The following is a 20847-nucleotide window of genomic DNA, read 5'->3' on the forward strand; positions in this document are numbered from 1 at the left end:
CCAAATGTTTTTTATGTATTCTGTGTAGTGATGTAACCAGGGGTTATCTCAGCTTAGAGTTGGAGACTGTAACAGAAAGCCTCTGGGACTTAGAGTATGAAAGATCTTTACCAGGCTGGGAGGGTATAATGAAAGATACTTTCAAGTTGCATCATTAAAAACTGTAGCACCCAGTGTTTTTGGAGCACTAGTAGGGACGAACGTTCAGGATATCACTGCTTCTAAAAGACGTTATATCCTAAAAGCTGTAAAAATGCACCGCTAGCTGAATCTAGAGTTATTTTGCTTATTCTGTTCAAGTAAATAAGCCGTACACCAAATATGTGGGAGATAGGGTTAAAGAAAATGATGGTGTGCTTGCTCTATAGGCCCATAGATGCAGAACATGGCATCCCTCCTTTCTATTTATTTATGTATTTATAGTAAACTCTTATGGATATTAATTTTACAATTAATCTTAATTCTTTTCTTTAAATACAAAATTAAAAGCTGACTACTCTTGTTTCTTGTCATATCAAACTTGTTTTTAGGGGTGTCACACAATTTATACACCTCTGAAGTTAACTTTGAATGTACCGTGTTATTATTATTATTATATCGGAGTGAAGCCAAAGAAATGCAAAAAAAATACCCAATGTGTATGAAAATGTTATTTTCCTTTGATATACAAATGACGAGTGAGGAAGCCTGTGCGTGCGGCTGTGTGTGTGTGTGTGTGTGTGTGTGTGTGTGTGTGTGTGTGTGTGTGTGTGTGTGTGTGTGTGTGTGTGTGTGTGTGTGTGTGTGTGTGTGTGTGTGTGTGTGTGTGTGTGTGTGTGTGTGTGTGTGTGTGTTTATCCCCAGTGTGCTTCCTTGCTTTGATTACACCCTCAGGGCCCTGTCCTGTCCCCACTGCAGGATGCCACCCCCTGGGTCTCTGTCAACAAATGCTTCCTAACTCAGACAAAACACTTGCACTACCCACACACGCACACACACACAAACATTGCTCATACATGCATATGGGCACAAAGTGCAACCCATAATCAAACTGAATATGTTGGAGCATATTGTAAATCATAATGTATACATCAAAACATTTTCCAAATTAAACTCATTTAACCAAAACAATGGATTCTGAAGGCCAAAACAGGATGAAAGCAAACAAAATCCACCCACATTCCAGCATGGGTCCTTAATATAGGATCTGGCTGACTAACAAGCTCCCTATTAAACAAACACACACAATCTTCCTCCCTCCTTCAGGTCAACCACAAGTGGAATCCACCTTCCTAAAGAAAACAGGAAACAACAGCCGACAAGTCGTCATTGTAGACAGGCTGAGGCAGCGATTCCTGCAGGGGCCTCATCCTGATCCTCACAAACACATCAAGAGGAAGCTGAATTCAAACGTCCCTGTCTGTACTGTTAGCGTTTGAATGTCATACGGTGTCACAGCCTGCAGCCTGTTGGGGTGACGAATCCATGCAGACAGGTGCTCAGATCAACCAGGCCACGGGAACATGGGACCTCCTACAGAGCTGCCACTGCACCCTCCCCCCCTCTCCGACCCCCGACTGAAATCAACACGTCTCAGCGGACGGGGTCTTTGATGTGTTTTATGTGCCTCTGGTTTAAGTGAATATTAATAAAAGGAACGCTCAGGCTTGTCTGCTCTTCACAGTGGGCGCAGGCAGTTTACAGGAGTGCCGCTTTTGGAGCCAAGAAACCTTAAGAGAATACCATCGCTTGTTCTGTGTAGTATTTCCAAAAGGAGTGTTAGAAGCAGAGATTGTCAAAGCTGGTGTTTTCACTGATACTCCTTTTAAGTCTGACCGTTCTCAATAAATATAAAATGTAGACTATTCTGTGTTTTCATCAGATTTCAAGCCATGTTAGCTGTGTTGATGGCAATGGCAGTTAGTGGCCAATTGGTCCATCTCTTTGGCCCTTACTGAAATATCTCACAAAATGAGTTAGTTAGTTGTTCAGACATTGAAGGCATTCATGGCCCCCAGAGGATGTATCCTCCTTTGGCGATCCCCTGACTCTATAAGGTCAGCATTTTTGTATTTTTAGGGAAATGTCACAACAACGGCAGACAATATTTTGTGCAGAATTTCATGTTCTACTCAGGATAAATGGCTCTGTTTAAACTCCTCGATTTTTGTTTATCTCGAGCAATTACTTTTTTGTCTAAAACTTTGGAGTCCAACCAAATACCTGCAACCTTAATGAAATTCCCATAAACCTCAGATGAATCTTGTGTTTAATGCAAGTTATCAAATGTTAGCATGCTAAGCAGGCAAACCAGTATGGTCAACATTACCTGCTAAAGAATCTATAGATTGTTTTCAGGATAATTTGTGATCCAACCCTAAAACCATTGCAAACTATTGCTGCACACAATATATAGTATATGAAATAAAACCCAAACTTAGAGGTTAACAACATTGTCTCAAACACAAACATTTGATAAGAGCATTGGGCTCGACTTTCAGGAAGCCAACATAACAATGAAGCACTAATCTTGACTTCCTGTCTCTGCAGGGTCACTCACGTTGATGATGAGTGTCAGTGGCTCTCCTGGGTGGTGTTTAATCAGCTTCTCCTTGCTGGCAGTGAAGAACTGGGGGTCTTCAACGTACTCCAACGGGAAGTGACCTTTATGAGGCTCCCCATCCTCTTCATCGCTATCAAAGGTGAAGGGGTTGTCGCCCGTGTAGAGGACTCCGTTCAAGATAAACTGCGTGGTGGTCTGCTGGGACTGGCTGGATGCCGGGGAGGGGCAGGTGATTGTGAAGGGAGAGACCACTGAGCAGCGCTGAAGAAGTACCAGAGGAGACAAAGTAGCTTAAAATGGATTTCATGGTTCATGTCATTATCTGTAACATAATTAACTTTAAACTGTCAATAGGTGCTTCTCTCTTGTGGGAATAGTTTTACAACTATTAATAACACGCTTATTCACTAAAATTCACTCTACCATTGACATTTTATATCTTGCTCGCGGGATTTATGGGGCTATTGTTGCATATATTCCTCTATATTTATAGGTTGGTAAAAAATCTGTTGATTACTTACTTTTTCTCCAATTTCCATCACCTCCATGTTGACACTCTGCACCAGATCAAAACCCTGACCCGTCACTGTGATGATCCTGCCTCCACTGTGGCACACACACACAAAAACACACATTCACATACACACAGAGATACGGACAGAGCGTCACATCTCAGCCTTGACAAAAATGTGTCAAATTCACAATGGTATGCAAATACTTTTGGGACACGGTACCAAAATAGGAGACAGACAGAACCAGATAATAATGCAAAACAGTTTGACTGTAGTGCAAATCCGCACACATGTCATCAAAGACATGCCGCTATGCTGTCACATGCACACTGTGCTATTTAGAACACAATAGGGAGAAAACGCTGCACATCAGGACGACATTACAGTAATGACTTAAGTCAGCGACTCTGGGAGGGGAACTGCTGTCCTCCAGCTTGAGATGTTCGAGGCATCTTGGCTGTGATACTGGTGATGTGTGTAGCAGACCACCTACCTGAGGTAGCTCTTTTTGGGGTGGATGAAGCTGATGGTGGGGTTCTTCTGGTAGGTGTAGGAGGTGCTCAGCTCTGCACTTTGACAGGGAAGGTTTTCAAACTCCACACACACTGCAACTGACTCAGTGTGTGCCTGTAAGGCCGGAGGCATGGTGCACTCAATGGTTTCATCTGTTTTGCTAAAAAAGAATGAGGTAGACATCATGACCACACATCGTAAAATGTCTACAAGTGCTCAAAACTCCCAAAAATTTCACTTAGGATAAAAGATGTATTTATTGCAGTTATAACAGACTTTCATAAATATGGTTTGTCATGACCAAATGACTATAAGCAGAGCCGAAAAATGCAAACTTGACACTTGGACTGCAGTCTAACTTGTGTAAAAAGGGTTTTAATTTGCCCCAACTAAGGAGCAATGTTACATTTCTAAGACTTTAAATAAAAACACTTTTAAGTCTCAAGTTTTGAACTGGTAATATCCTCAACCACATTTATAACAAACTTTCATGCAAGCCTTGCAAAGCCACACAGCACAGAATATGTAATATTAGTTATATGCATGTGCAGCACTTTAAAGCATCATTAAATAACACGTCACTTTTTCATTTAAGGCCTCTGACAGACTTGATACTAAAAAAATAAACCACAACAAAATACAACATCATATAATTAGTTCTCACTCTGTGATGGTACACTCCAGTGTGTTGTTGACCTTGACTCTGACCTGAGAGCCAATGTCCAGGTTTTCCCCGCTGATGATGACTATAGTTCCTCCCGCTCGGGAGCCCTTCGTTGGCTCCAAGGACTGCAGTTTTGGGATCTGAATACAGACGAGAGATACACATATCTAAACAACAAATCAAATGTACCACTAAACATCTGACAGTCACCCGAAAAGACAGGCTTACTGAAACTGTATTTTGTGCTCTATGATGCTTTTCTTGACACCAAATAAAATATTTTCTCCTCCATTGAGGTTGAAACATATTTTCTTCGGAGATTGACTGAGACAGCTGCTGACTATAACAGTAAATTAGTGAAGAAAACTGTGAAGACAGCCCACGTTGCAATATGTTAAAGTGTTGCTGAAGCCAACAGGCCTGTGGGGTAGTGCTTGCAGGACAGATATACTAAGAGGCAATAATGCACATGCAAAGACATATATACATGCACATACACACACATACACACAATGCTCCTGGGGCAAAGATTAATATCTCTGTCCAGCTCTGCAGATACTAGCATCAGCAGTCCTGCTCTTTCGGAACTTTTTCTATCCCCGACATGAACCTCCCCTCCAGGGAAACTTCTTATCATCACTGACAGGATCCACTTCCTTAGTGTGCAAGGATGGAGAAGGCCTATTGTATGTTTGTGTGTCAAAGTGGGCGTAAGGAGGCAGATGTTTCCGTCGAAAAGTTTGAGGAAGGAGATTCAGTAGAGGTACATATCCTGTCTCCAAAACTGTTTTCCCTTTCTCCCACATCTTCCCCTCGACGTGCATCAGTAAAAACCTCTCACACTCTGATCATCTCGGAGATGGATAAGGAAACCTGAGAAGAGTTCCCACAACATCACGGAGTAATGTTTGTTGTTCTGGATTTGTTTCATCCTCTTATTATCAAGAGGGGCTTCAAGATCAGGGTTATTTCTCTGTGGGATGACTCACAGGGAGAGCTGCTCTAAGAAGCCGCTGAAATGATAGACCGTTCCAGCACTAAATTATGAAGTGCTTTGTCTACAAACAAAAAGAAACAAGGGGCTTACATGGGTATTTCCAATGACTAAATACTCCAAATCCAATGGGAAACTGTGTGGGTCGAGGTCAATTTACACAATGCTGGCCAGCTCGCTTCGACCAGTGATGAATTCAGAGCAAAGGGACATTCCAACAATCGCCATATTTGTTTTTGCTGGCAGCGAGTGCAGAATGACAATGGTGCTTAGTTGCAGTTCGGATGAACGTTTGAAGCTTCCCACACACTCGCATTCTTCAGTATCATAAAATGCATCTGTTAACACTCAACTGACACACTTGAAGAGGCTTTCCCAGTGGGGAACAAGAGAGCGTAGAAGAAGAAGAATGTGAAGGGAGAGACGGACAGAATAGAAAGCAGAAATCAGCAGGAGGGTATATATCTGGAGAATACTCACTAAGTACGAGAAGCTCTCCTTTGACGGTCCAATCCCACTTTGGTCCACATCCACTTCGACAATATCTGTCCTCTCATGTGAAGACTGTCCAGTGACACACACCATCCTGAACAAATTCAAAAAAAGGGTCATCCTCCTTGTTTAGCTGTCATCATAATGAGAGAAAAAAAATGTGATGATAATGGATGAGAACACTGAAATAAATGAGTTTATAATTGTAATCTAATAAACTAATAAAAAAAAGACAACATTGGAAAGTGAGGGGAAACAATATAAAGATGAAGAGATCTTGATCATGACAGCCATACAAAGACTTGTAATTAATTTCGGAGGACGGTGGTTATGAAGTAATTCATCAGACCGTATTTACACATGGAATCCAATAAAGCCTTGTTATATCAGATATTAGGCGATATAAGGTTAAAGCTCCTCACACCAGATGTGTCCAACCACAGAGGAGATTAAGGGGCTGCTGAGGCTTGTTCGCTCGCCTCCTGGCTGTGATTAAGCCGTGTGTCCTCAGTGCACGCTCTACAGGGACGTCTCATATTAATGACGCTGAGGTGAAGCGAGGCACAGGGATCTACTTTTCTGGGGCCTCACTGGAATAAATGTTCTGTGGGGGAAACACAACCTTTATCACCAGCTCCTCCAGCTAGACAACCTGTAGGTTTATTTAGTCAGGTGCCTGGCGCTACAGTGGTTTTAAATCTCAGCGAGCGATTGCATGATTGACAGAGGAATTGTGGGGAATTTACATAAGCAGAGGAGCTGTGCTTTATGTAGGAGGACCTGGCAGGACACACGGTGAGACGAGGCTGGGCCGGACAGATTGGGGCTTGGCTGAGGTCAGGCTGTTGAGTGTGAGACCAGGGCTGGCTCAGAAAGCTACATCTGAGTGTGTTTTTAAATGTCAGGCCACCACTGCTGCTTGTAATGAGCCCACTTAAATCATGGCTTTCCTTTATAAGCTTGAATATTCCAAAACAACCTGCAGTACGAGCCATCTGTTGATAGCAATGTCCACATTTGTGCTCATTAATTACAGCAGCGTCAGGTAAACAGTGTCATTACAATCAAATTACAGTACTGTCAGTTACATGCCATGAGGGCAGATGTGCACCTGTTTGAAGAACAAACATCATTCCACATGCTCTGACTTAGAGAATAAAGAAAAGACAAATAAAATGAGACATGAGTAGATTAGAGAACTTGAAGTCTGAATCTGACTGAAAGCTGTGGGATTGCTCCAGGCCAAAACTGGATTCAGGTTGGTAATCAAACTCCTATCAGACAAAGACATCACATCATATGATATCTGCTATTGAACCATGATGCTCAGGATTATTCTGTTTTAGAAAAAAAGACAAATATAATGCCAGTATATCTTGTACAGATAAAGAAAGTCTTAGGTGTGAGGAATTCAGCCTGTAGCATATTAACAGTACACAGACATGGGAGTGTTAGGGTTTCTTCAAGGTTAAGTTAAACTTATGACTGTTCAAGAAATGTTAATACCATGTGCAATGCAGTTTATTATGTCTCACAAACCACTTAAGTATGAAGAACACCCACTACGGACAGCATGGTCTTAGTATTATTTGTGAATATATCAATTCGTTTTTAATAGTTCCCTGGAAATAGTGCAGTTATTTTTTATTATCGATTCTCTGGACAATTATTTTCCCCATTCATATTTTGATACATAAAATGTCCAAAAGTAGTGAAACATTTCCATCCCATGTTCACAGTCCAAGGTGACTTTCTCAGATGTCATGTTTTGTTCATTAACGATAATGGAAAACAGAGAAATCCAGAAAATCCTCACATTGGAACCAGAAGTTAGTAGCATGTTGTTAAAAAAAGGGTAAATTATTAAGAGAAAGATGCCAATTAACTTAATTGATGATTGTTGCAGATCTACCTGTAGTGTATAACAATTATGTCTAATGACAGATTACTGAAATAAACATGACCTGGAAAAGTGTCTGAAAAATGTAAGATAGATTAATCAACAAAGAATGATTAATGAGTTAAAGTTAATTTAAGTGTCTGCTAAATCCAAAAATTGTTGTTATGAGAGGTTGAGAGGCACAGTCTTCTACAAATATTCCACTTTTAGTTTATAGGTGTGTGACATCACCCATTCAGATTCGAAGACAAACAAAAAAGCCTTGTAAATGAAATGTAATACTTTTTATTACCTTATGTCGTTTTGTGAGAAAACTGAATTCCATGTTTTTATGATGTTTGCAGACCTGCAGTCACCCTGTGTGTGTGTGTGTGTGTGTGTGTGTGTGTGTGTGTGTGTGTGTGTGTGTGTGTGTGTGTGTGTGTGTGTGTGTGTGTGTGTGTGTGCACGTGTGCATGTGTATGTATGTGTGTGTGTGTGTGTGTGTGTGTGTGTGTGTGTGTGTGTGTGTGTGTGTGTGTGTGTGTGTGTGTGTGTGTGTGTGTGTGTGTGTGTGTGTGTGTGTGTGTGTGTGTGTGATGTTGATGCAGTGTGATCACAGTCAGAGGACATGCAGGCTCCCTGAGCAGACAGAGCCAGGCTGACCCCTGCTTCACATTCCAGTAGCGCTTACTGCGACTATATTATGGGCTCCAGACACCAATGTGTTGTCTAGTTTTAAAGATGTCTCTGATCATTTCCCTTGAGTGAATGATGAGGATCTTCAACAATCAACTCTGAGAGTGTTTGGCTGATAAGTGTTGTCGGCTAAATAGACAGGGCGAGGGCCACTCAAGGCTCATATGAAAGTGATAAAGAGGGCAGCGTGAAGGACCTCCGTCAAAAACCTAGAGGAGTACTCCAGTAAATGAGGTGTGCCGAGGATGACTCTGTCATTAATTTAAATGTTGACACCTAGTGAGTGGAGCACGCTCTCTCTAGTGCTGCACATTTTCCTTGTGGCACACAGCTGTGAACTTTCACCTCTCAGCACACGAGCAGACACCTGTCTCAACAGCCCTGCTGAATGAGGTCACATATGCCAGTGTGCGTGTGTGTGTGCAGGCTAATGTGTGTGTGGCATTTCTGTAGGGTCTATTTTGAATTTGAGATCTTCTGAGGGAGGACATTTTTGTGAATAATTTTAAGCAGCCTTTTCATCTTTGGGCATATTTATCGATGTGGTAAGAATAGGTCGGTTTTTAATAAATAAGTTCCCCTAATGAGTTTCCCTCCCACACACTGAGAGCCTGAAACACCTTGATTGGACTCCTTAGTTTGTAATACATAACATAGTGACATCACTATGTAACACTCGCACTTTTATTAGCTAGCGCTCCAACGCATTGTATGTGATAAGCTAAGGGGTGGGACATCTCTTAGCGGTTGACCAATCACAACAGAGCCGGCCAGCTAACCAATCAGAGCAGACTGGGCTCTGGTTTCAGACTGAGGGTGAAAAGAGGTGCTGCAGGCAGTATGAGTAAAAAAATACCTTTTCAACATTTAAAAACAAAACAAGTCACAGTAGAGGCACAAAATACAAATATGAACCTGGACATTAGCATCTTTTGATGTTATGGTTGAATGTAAAGGCTAAAGGTTGAGGGAATGAGATGGCATCACATCTTATCAAATCAGCAGGAGGCCCCAACAAGGATAGAAAATGTAAAGCTGTACGTGCAAGTCAAATGTGCTGACATTGTCAGATGCACTAACGTGTTATGATTTGTCACAGCCACATACAGCAAGAATATTCTCTGCTGTCATAACAACCATCCTCAGGATCCAATGAGGAATGAGGACAGGAGATGAGAACACTCCTGGACGTGAAATGCGATTCGCTGTTTTCAACATGTGCAGGTTTTCGGGGAATGTGTCAGGCTGCTGGAGTGACAGGTGGGACCCGCAGGTCACCCTCCAACTGGTCTTAATACAATGATCAGCTTCAGCGGAGCAAGACCAGATAAACACTTCCATTCAGGCAACATTACAGATACTGAAAGGAAGTTTGGGTGCAACTGTAGAGTTATCGACTTCCACAGAGCTCGGTGGTGCCGGTGTCAAAGTGGGGTCCTGCTGTCGCCATGGTGACAGTGTGATGGTCCCTGAGCTACGGAAGAATGGCGACGGAGTCGTTTCAAATGAGAAGCGTGCTGCATAATAATATTTGTTTTTGAATAAAATTAGTCTCATGAATACATGTAAACTAAACCATGCAGGGATTGTTGCACTCTAGTTTTGAGACTGGTGGACACGCTAATGATCAAAGATGGGTATTTGCAAGAGGAAGTTTAGTAACTCTCATTTATTTATTTGTTGCACCCTGACCAAAGATAGAAGTTATGCTTTCTTATTGCCTCCATTCCCAAATTGGACACCTTTATCACCCAGAATGCAACTTAAGTCCCGCCAGTATGATTGGCAGTATAATAAAACATTTATTGAAGACTTGTAAACAGACAGTATTGTGTGTTTAATTTAGTTTGACTTTAAATACACTGTAAAGCTGTTATTATAGTGATGGATATTTTAGGTCTCGAACTTTTTAATGCATGGTTACCTTTCAGGTTTTTCCCTGCAGATAGAGCCTTCTAGTGGACCTCTATCCATTAAATGTAATGAGTCGTGTGTGTCTCAGAGTACTGTCTGGTTTCACTCTGTTCAGGACTGATCTGTACATGCCTGGATTTCTTTGAGGTATATTGACTGTGACAAATCTTTCCATTACTTGATCTGCCCGTCGTGCACCTGACCATTCACCTTCCTGAGAGCATGTCAAGTTACCATGACAACCGGTAATTGTTAGCTGTCAAATAAGCACACTTCATTGCCGCACAGTGACTTATTTTAGCAGGGTTAAATATATAAATATAAGTTGCTATAATGAATAGGACAATCGGTTGTTTCTTCCATTGTGTCATACTGACAATGTAGATTATATAAAACGTAATTAAATAAGCACAAGGGGGAGAAGTGTCTGTACAGCAAACACTTCAGTTGACATAAAACATGCACATTCGTGAATCATTATTGAAGCCATATGTTAGAATACTTACTCCACAGAGACGGTGTAGAGCTCAGGCAGGAGAATACATGGCACATCTCCAATAGAGACCTTTACTGCTGCCGCCCTCCGGCCCAGGTTTCTGCCCTGTACTGTCAGCAGGGTGCCTCCCTCCACTGGACCCCTCAGGGGAGAGATCTGACAAAGACAAAGTGAGGCCATGAACAAGGGGAAGGAAAACCCTGTGAAAAGCCTGTGATATGCACCATAAATGATAGCTCATAAGTAGATCACATCCCTTAAAGATGTTTCCACTGATGACGGTTGATAATGATCATGACAGAGAATTAAGAGAATATAAATGCTGTCATTGATGCTGACATGGAGGGTGGCACACAGAGAGATAAGGTAAGTGGCTTGTTTAAGTGTTCTTCAGCTGAAGACTGAGATCTAAAAGAATAGACACGTGATTTAGGTGTACACACACACACACACACACACACACACACACACACACACACACACACACACACACACACACACACACACACACACACACACACACACACACACACACACACACACACACACACACACACACACACACACACACACACACACACACACAAAGCAGGCTCTTAAATGTGCCTGTCTGAGACTCTTCAGCCTCTAATCCTCTACAGCACATGCAAATAAAGAGCAGCCTAAGAGCCCCCTTCACATCCCACAAGAGACAGACAGAGTGAGAGAGAAAGGGCTGTAGAGGCGAGGTGGAGAGCACGGCAGAAAGGTGGATGAGTGGGGAGGCAATTTAGGGAACTGAGTGTCGAGAGGAGAGTGAATGCTGATGGTGGTGGTGAGAGAGCAAAGCCTTAACAGGGGAATTAATGCACAGTGCTTTTCCCTTTCATCTGTTTTTTTACTCCGTGTCTGTTCTGTCAAATTCCTTAGTCCCATTTCTGCTGTTGTTCAGAGGCATGTTCTCATGCATCATTTCAGCCCTTGCCTTTGGTCTCTTAACTTTCCATTCTATAGCCGTGGAGAGAAGAAAAGAGGACAGTCACCTTTCCAATTACCACAGAAACGCAGCTTCAGATAGCATCGCCAACGCCCAGACAGAAGCAATCAACTCTCATTTTGTCACTGTAGCACAGCAACCCAGCTGCGTGCATGCTTCTCTGAATGACCCCCTGGCACAGCAGAGGTTGGTGTGACCCCGCTGTGTTATTGGCCTGGCTCCAGCTTTATCAGAAGCTAAACCTAGGAATGAAAACAGCTCTTCTGTTTGGACTAAGTTAAGGGATAAGGTTTGGTTCTGCATGGAGATAATATAAAAACCACAAGAGTGACAGCGCGGATAAATAAACTATATTTTCCAAACTATAACATTGAGGTGTTTAAGAAAATAAAAGTGTATTACCTTTAATAAAGTGTGAAAACAAACCGATCCATTCGTTGCAGTATGTGTGTGTTACTCAACAGGAAATGATGCCAATGTTTTTGGGGTTATATTACGTTTCTGCCTAGCAAGTGTTACGCCATGCCTACATATATACCAATATATTCTTCATTTGATAAAAACACATTCCTTTGTACACATGTAATGCACACAAACTGTAGTCTGCCAGACAAATGAAAGCACCCAACCTCTCGATGGAGTTATTTATCATCACTATGCGTTTTATAGCACCTATTGTGTCTCTTGTGTGCCATTGAGCATTGACATCAACATCAGCTGGCATGCTGTTCATTTACACCTCTTACAAGTCTGCGAGTATTGATTTACGGCGCCAACTCTGCCAGTACTCCAGGGAGATCACAGGGTGTGAATGTGAAAACAAAATGCACAAGGAATGCTGGAGCTGTGAAACGCATTTGAGGACTAAATTATTCGAAGTATAATATTCAGAGAAAAATATATTCTAAATGCAGATATGCAACCTGAATCCATAGATCTCCTTTATGTTGTTTTTTTGTTTTGTAGAGACCGCAGTGGGGCCGGAGCTTTCATCTTCCTCTCCTCACCCGAGCTTCTCTGGCTCACATAATCAAGGAGGACGTGAGGACAAAAACAGGAAAAGGTTCCTCACTGTACTGCTCCCTTCTCCATCCTCTCTCCCAAACCATTAATGTCTCACCCAGATCCCCCTGTTCTCTAGTTCTTTCATGTAGCGAATAAACTATGTTTGGCAGTTCCTGTTTTGGACGGTGCAGTACCGCTAATCAATGTTTTTTTAAACAGCGAACTAGCCCACACATAACATGAGAATAAAGGGCCTGCGGAGATGATAAATGTTTCCATTGTCTTACGTCACTGCGTTGAATAGAAGGCCTTTTTCACAATTAGGTGGTACGTGGCAAAGTTTAAGCAATAATGAAATCCGCCTCTGTATTATTGATATTTTGGTGCGTGTGACAAAGATTGTATTCGACACTGTGGGTGACGAAAAGCACATTTCATTATCTTAAGGCCCAGATACACCGGCCCGAAATCGGCAGTAAATGGGAGTCGGGCCGAACATGAGCCTGGGCACGCCCTATTCGGAGTGGTGTGCGCCGCACCGTCGGGTCTTTCCTGCCGACCTGACGCCTTTTCTTGCCGATTCGGGAACACCACCGGAAGTCGGACAAAGGGATAACACTGATTGGCTGTTCAGCTAGCGAATCAGTGTATGAGAAGCGTTAACGGAAGTGAGGGAGGTAAACAAATGATTTAAAATGGAAGATGGAACACACACGGACAGCTATTTCACCTCATCGGTTTATAGAGCTCCTGTTCGTTCATGTTTTCAATGGACGAGAGTGAAAATGGAAAGAAAAACGCTATTTGTTGTTTGTTTATATCACGGAGTCTGTTCTTCTTCTCTGTCTTCCGTTTGTTCCGGTTGTTGCCTCTTTTGAATGATGAATACACACTACCGCCGCCTGCTGGTAAGGAGAGTTATTGCCACTCACGCATACGCAGTTAATACGTGCTCGGCTCGGATTTGCGGTGTGTTCCAGTGCGCGAAGTCGGCAAATACGCAGGAGAGTCCGGCGACGCAACAGTCGGTGTCGGCGTTGGCGACTTCTCAGGTGACTGGCCGGTGTATCTGGGCCTTTAGCTGTACACAATCACTATGTCTATATAACAAAGAGCTGCTGCCGTAGTGTGTGTGTGTGTGTGTGTGTGTGAGAAATGTTTAGGGAGAGCAGATTTTTTGCTCCATAAGCTGGAGTACTCAGGCTCAAACCCCTGTGGATTGTAGGGAAACATGGCTGCCAAAGCATTGCATCACACACCCCACAGAGCCGCAGCCCCCACTACCCTCTCTCCAGCCCGCTTGAGAGAAAGAGAGAAAGAGGAAGAGAGAGGACTGCTACAATAGTCTACCCACGCATACGGCTAACTTCAGTCACGTATACAAGTCTCATAAGTTAGCATCCTGTTAGTCACAGTGTGCTGACAGCTACAAAGAATGAGGGATAAGCGGGAATGCTTCAATATGGCCTATTTGGGTGAAATATTTTGTGTGTGTCCGTCTGCTTTGTTTTGCCTGATTGTACTCCTCTGGGCCGGCAGGTTTTATCTGCAGGAAGTTCAGGCCGGCTGGGTATCATGTGAGCCGTACTTCCCATGACCGCCTAGGGTTGCTATGCTGATATAATTCAGCAGTGGCAGAAAAGGCTCGGAGGACGGCTCCAAACACCATCCAATTACAGCTGGACAAACAAATGAATATGATCATGCAAATGAGCTCTATAAACAGTTTAAAGAAAGGCCGTGCCGGTAATCGTGATGACCGTTAGGACGTGACCGCAGTGAGATCCTGTGTTGGATAAACACTCCTCGTGGTCATTGTGGTAGCTCTTTTTGTGGTCATGAATCCAAAACCATTCCTGGTTATTATTTGTTTTCTTTTAGTTTCTGGGATTACTTACACAAACAGCTCTACATATATAACTCCCATAGCCAGTCCACACAGTTTACACTCAAACTGTAGTTACACATGGCAAAAAAGGTGTTCCCATGCCCTTCTGAGTGATTGCAGATTGACTCCCTGTGTCCCCCGAGAGCTGTGGCTAAGTGAGTGTTACTGTTGTTACGCAGTGAACTGCTTTAATGAGACTCTGTTCAAACAGGCAGCTCATACTGGACAGTCAGGGCAGGGGGCACTGCACCATGTGAGTGACCCCATGATTCACCATTTTATGGTTAGAAGATAGTCAACAGAAAGGAGGTGGGAGGAGCAGGAGGATGAATGCAATAATTTGTGTTCTGCGATCATGTGTAACCTGTGATCTTACCTTGTGGATCTCAGGAGCCGGACATTGATCTCTGATTGACTGGCAGTCATCTCTCGGCCTGCAGCTGTTTTCACACCAGCCGCAGAGGTGGCCCTGGTCCTCCCGGCCCCAGCACTGGGAGCAGTCGGAGCTCCCTACTCCACAGTTGTACACTTCCACTAGGGGGAGAGACAGAGAGGCAATTATTATTGTAAGCATTACTGAACTGTGTTTGCCTTGTGTGGTTAACTTAAGCTACTTAGACTTCTACAATTCTTTTCTAGCTTATATAAATCATATGGGCTGCATGTTCTGAATAAACAGCATAAGCATTTGCAGGATGATATATTCATGTCTATAAAAATAAACCAGGAAAAAAAGGAGAGCTAGAGGAGTGGAGGAGAACAAAGCCAGCGAGAAACAGATGATTGTTCATGTTCCAATGTGCCTCCCTGGGAGAAATCCCATTTGTACCACCGCATGTGCCTCTGTGCATGAATGTGTGTGCCTGCATGTGTGTGATAAATTGTGTATGTGTGTCTGTTTAAAAATGTGATGAGTCTGCATGTTATGAACCACCGTCACGTCCTGAACAGTGCAGCGTGTCTGGCAGCGGCCCAGGGCTGTTGTTCACATGATCGACACATGGACAGCGAACAGCACATCTGGGACTGGGAAAGGCGAGGATTGGTTTAGCTACGCTTTAGAAAACATGCCAAGTTCAACATGCGGACCACTTTCATCATCTCACTGTTGTCATGGAGCTTAAATTGTATTATCAACAATAGTTCAGACATGGCTAGTAAGAGGTATTGATAGCACCTCAAATCGCAGCTCCATGTTCTATCATGATTATGTGTAATTAGAGGGTGGCCAAATATGATAGCATGGTAAATTACTAGTTGGCAAATTATGTGTTGTAAAACACAAAGTACTATTATTGCAAGTGAGAGGCAGTCAAACAACGTTTCGTTCCCGTAAGCAATTTTTCATTTTCCTACAGGTTTTAATCAAATCCGCCAATCTCATCAGAAAAAACATTTGTGTACAGGTGAAATGCATTCTGGGAGCAACAGTGGCAGCGATGTCAGATTTTTTCGTGTTTTTGTGGGTTTCTAATTACGCTGCAAATACAGGAGAGCTGAGCAAACAGCTGAAGCGTAACAAATGGGAACTGTATTTTTCATCAGCTTTTTTCTTTTTTTTTTACATGTCAACATAACAAAGTCTTACCTCTCATTGGCTGAGGGCTGTCGACAAAGACATCGTCCCCATTTTCACTGAGGTATCCTTTCCTCCTCAAGTTGAGGTGGTAAACCTGGCTCCTGTGATTAGTGGACAGCTACATGGACAGAGAAGAAGGAGACACAATAACGCTGATTGTGCTGGGCATGTCCTCAGTGTGAACGAGTCATTTTGCATTTATTCCCTCTTACTGTTGCTTCAGATAATAATGGGTTCTTAGTCCACTTATAAACAAAGGTTTAAAATAATTGCGATACAAGTTACAATCAATGATTACATCTAATCTTATCTTAAATTATCTTTAATCAGACATGGATAATAAATAGTTATTTCTGGTGCTTCATTGTCTGTACTTACTGTTACTCCACTGCACTTCACCGTGGAGCTGTTCAGCCAGGTGGCCTCGTACCGCTGCTCTATCCCAAAGTCGCACTCCAGCTCGTCATTCTGTTATATAATGCACATACTTTAAACAATATACAGTATTTGAACAATAACTAGCAGGCAAACTGTGATATCGTACTCTTTTACGAATTAGATAACCGTTGCTTTGGTACCTAAAGCAAGCTTCTGCAAACAAATGCCTTCTAAAACATGTCTGGTAACAATTGACAACTCAGAAAGAGAACCAGGAAACTCAAATAACCCACAATAATTGTCCCTGCCAGGAAAAGATGCAATTCATTCAATATTCATAAACATCTGGACTCCCACACCTCCGCCAGTCATCTGGGAGCCAGAGTAATGAATATGAATTCATTCTTCGTAGAAACCCGAGTTTAACTCAGCCAAGATATGTGAAGGTAAGACCACAAAGAAGCTTAGAAGATAGGTAAGAGCAGCAAAAGGCAATCACTTAAAGAGGAAGAAAAACCTTCGTCTCTGAATCCAGCCGGCTTAAATTGGTCTACTTTTATCACCCTCTCCAGCACTTTGCCTTTTCTCTCTTCCGTTTGACACTAGAGAAGCTTGATTTCTTTGGCTCCTGCAAGGTTATTTTATCCCCGGAAAAACTCCAGCATACCACCCATTAAATGTTCCCTGGACTTATCTTCAGTGTGAGAACTAATAGATACTGGAGGACAAACTTCTAAGCACTTTTCTATCATGTTTTGGTATCAATGTTTATCACAGTTAAGTATACATCATTTTTTTTTTTGGTTTATCCAAAGAAAAGTGTGGGAACCAAATCAAAATTCATCATAAATTCCTCAAGTGACTGGAGATGCTTTTTGGGGAATGACTCCACATTCCCTACTGTGTTGACTCGCCGGCAAGATGAACCCATTATTCAAATAATTTGTATAAACCATCATAATAAAGAGTGGTAGGAATAGCCAGTCACATCCAGGCTGCCCTGAGGAAGTATGTGTGTGCATGAGCATGTGTGTGTCAATTTGTATGTGACTCAATGTCTGTAACCATAGCAACACACTAGAAGAAGGCTCTAAAGGCCACAGGGTTATAGCGTGTGACTGACCACGCCTGGCAACTAGTCAGCTCTGGAATTTCCCCTTATCAGTGAAGCGGGATCAGCGTCTGATTCGCTCAGCGTGGATTAAGAATGAGAATAGATATTTTAAGAAACGGATCTGGAAGGACTTGCCGAGTTTAAAACGAACACAAATTAAATAAAGCTCCTGCCGCGTGTGCTGCCTCAGACCGACTGCTTATTGTACGCTGTGCTGACGAAGACACAACTCAGCGAGTCACAGTTAGATACCGGAGACATGGTGGGCCCACACAGCTGAGCCGTGAGCAACATAAGCATAAAAGATACTCGCTCATTCTTCATGTTCATCTCTGTCTCACAACCACCCAAACTCAGGTTTCGCTCATTCATTGACCCAAATCGCAGCACAAAAATATCCATCTGTGTTTAACTCGGCTTGAAGCAAAAAACACCATATGCTTCTGTTTTATTCCAATCATTTTCACAACATGCATATTGGACATGGTCCAAGTCTAGCTCCATGGTGGGAGGTTGTCTGGCGTACCTCCTGGATGTGGCTGAGGGATAAGGTGAAGTCCTGGGCCATTTCTGAAGGTGATGGAGGAACCTCTGAGGCCACCAGGCTTGGACAGGAAGCCGCATTCTGTCGAGAGGTGGGGTGTCGGGGCAGGACATGTAGGAGTTAAAAAAAACAATGCACACATCCGCAACCCAAAATACCTGTCCTGTTTATCTGGAGGAGGAGGAAATGAGAGGGTAAAGTCTCGCTCTGAGGGAAATAACAATAGCTTCAAATAGAGAGACGATGAGGGATTAGAAAAACAGACCCACCGGACACTGTGATAGGCTCAACAGAACAGGAAAATCCACCCCCTCATCTCCTTTAACCCTCATTAAAAATGTAATGTTTCAAAAGAACCTAACATTTAAATAACTGAAAGTGACTTAAAGTAGAAGCCTCTTGTGGTTTTACATGTTTGTTTTTGTGTATTTCTGGATCTGAAGTCTGGCTAGGATTTATTGCGTTTGCTTAGAAGAATGTGTTTATTGCCTGAATTGTTTAACAGAAGAAGCTCATACTCTTTTCTTAGGGGGTCTTGTGATATAAAAGAGTGTGTTCAACATTTACAGCAATAAAACGCTAGAACAAGACCACTTGACCAGCAGCTGACCACAGGACTGAGTCACATCCTCTCCGCTCTAACTGGGACCAGTACTGTTGTGGACAGTCAGACGCTGCCTGCCCTCTCAGAGCCATAGTCTGCTGGGTGGACGCCTCCTCACACTGGCCATGGGATCTGGCCAGGCCATAAAACGCCAGAGGGGACAGGAATCATATGATGTCTGACTTAACTCTTGTGAAGGGCCCATTGAAGTGTAGAATATGGTCTCAGGAAATAAAGAAAGCAAGTCCCCTTCAAGTATAATCCAAACATTTAACCGTTATTTCACATGGCAGTGTGAATTGAAAATTGAAAATCTGGATGTTGTCAGGAACATGCACTAAGGGCAGGGGTATCTTGGGACCTGTAATTGGTTTCAATGAGGCTACTGCAGTTTGGGAGAATTTTCCCAGTTTCCCAGCCTGGTCTTGTACCCATGCCAAACCTTTTAAACGATGTGATCTGTTTGCTTTTCAGAGTAGTTTACAACCGCATGAGGCTTTACACTGCCAAACATGCATCTACATAATGCATTTGTACAGTCACCTAGATGTATGTCTTTGCTGGCAACACACAGTCTTGACATTTAGCAATAATTCCCTTTCAAAATAGGAACAAAGAGAAGCTACTCTTCCACATGCTGGAATATCACACTTAACTGCCAAAAATGGAAACGTTAGAGGTGTTTCAAAGTGATATATTATACTTTAAGGAGTCTGTTAAACCAGAACGTCCTGAGAGTTTATAGTATTTCTACATACTGTGTTTGAGACTTGTAACCTCACACTGAATTACCACATGATTGCTCTTGCCTAACTCGTCTGGACTCAAATCATTACAGTACACTTGGAGTTGTTGGACAGCAGAGTCTGGATTATGTCTGTGGCTCTGACTAGTGGGATCTTAATATTAAGAGATCCTCCAGGCGTCTGTTTGGTTGATGGTTTAAAGAAAAAGGGAATTACTCACCTCCAGCAGGCTGTGCTTTGACTCATCTTTATTGGAGACGCATAGGTGGTTCTCGGGGTCCCAATAGCACTTCCACCTGGTGCTCAGGCAGCTCAAACACCTGAAAAAAGATGGACACACATACATGGAAAGAGTTGAGAAACAAGGATGGCATTGAGCCAAACAGGGCGTGTTTTCTCCCTCTTGACATGTTCCCATGCAGCCTTTTCCAAAGTTGGATATGTGGCCTATTTTTAGTAGAAAATGAACTGATATGCCGAACTGATTGTGCATCAAAGTTTAGCTTTAATAAAAGGAAGAGATGATTAGTCACAGAAGCAGACATTCATTGCACATTTACAACACAGCCAGCCTGCAGGTCAAACTGGGCCAAATCTGCTGAGATGAAACAACACACATCTCTATAAACACACTGTAACACACCCTTGCTCAATTCAAAAAACATAGGAATGTTTTGATGAAACAGTCTGGTGTTTCCTCATCTTATGAGATATTCATCTCTAACATTTCACCTAAATATTAAGTGTATTATCTTTGGTGTGATTTGGGTGATCTACCTTGTAAGATATGCTATGAGTTACATGGACAGTTCACCACAAAATATAAATGATTCCCGTTACCTTCGTGCTTTTTATCTAAATGATTTTAGTGTGAGGTGTTGAGTGGTGGAGATATCAGCCGTAGGATATGTGTGAGGGTCTTCCAGATAAACTACCTCAACTCCTCCACACACCTCCACTGTACTATATGCATGTGTTTTTCAAGTGTGTGTGTCTGCATAGCCTCCGGGAGCAGACAGATGTCCCACACTAAGTATGATATCGCCTCCAGTGATAGCAGCACTCTGGGGGGGTCTGTGGACTGGGGGGAGTGGAGTGGAATGGTTGTAAGGGGATGCAGAAACGTGTGTGTGTGTGTGCGCATGCGTGTGTGCGTGCATAGTTCTGATTAGAAGCAGAAGGTCCCCTCAAGGCCCTTATCAGCTGAAGCTTTTCTGTTTTCCCTAACTCCCCTTCTGTCCTACTAAAACACCTATATCCAGCTGCACACACACACACCCTAACATAGCACACACACACACACACACT

The 20847-nt window shown here is 42.8% G+C and overlaps 1 protein-coding gene across 1 annotated transcript in view; it reads right to left on the reverse strand.

Moving 5' to 3' along the window:
• The window catches only part of plxnd1 (plexin D1), a 63551-nt gene that overhangs the window by 21349 nt on the left and 21355 nt on the right, over window positions 1–20847 (reverse strand). Inside the window, exons 8-18 of the mRNA XM_079677184.1 lie at window positions 19760–19859; window positions 18172–18270; window positions 16532–16621; window positions 16163–16271; window positions 14951–15108; window positions 10716–10861; window positions 5706–5811; window positions 4232–4371; window positions 3548–3727; window positions 3064–3148; window positions 2540–2803 (exon numbers count right to left, since the gene is read on the reverse strand). Of these exons, the coding sequence (XP_079533310.1) occupies window positions 2540–2803; window positions 3064–3148; window positions 3548–3727; window positions 4232–4371; window positions 5706–5811; window positions 10716–10861; window positions 14951–15108; window positions 16163–16271; window positions 16532–16621; window positions 18172–18270; window positions 19760–19859 (1477 nt within the window). The remainder of the gene's footprint in view (window positions 1–2539; window positions 2804–3063; window positions 3149–3547; window positions 3728–4231; window positions 4372–5705; window positions 5812–10715; window positions 10862–14950; window positions 15109–16162; window positions 16272–16531; window positions 16622–18171; window positions 18271–19759; window positions 19860–20847) is intronic.

This window comes from Notothenia rossii, assembly GCF_949606895.1.
Source record: "Notothenia rossii genome assembly, chromosome: 4".
NCBI classification, from domain to species: Eukaryota; Metazoa; Chordata; class Actinopteri; order Perciformes; family Nototheniidae; genus Notothenia; species Notothenia rossii.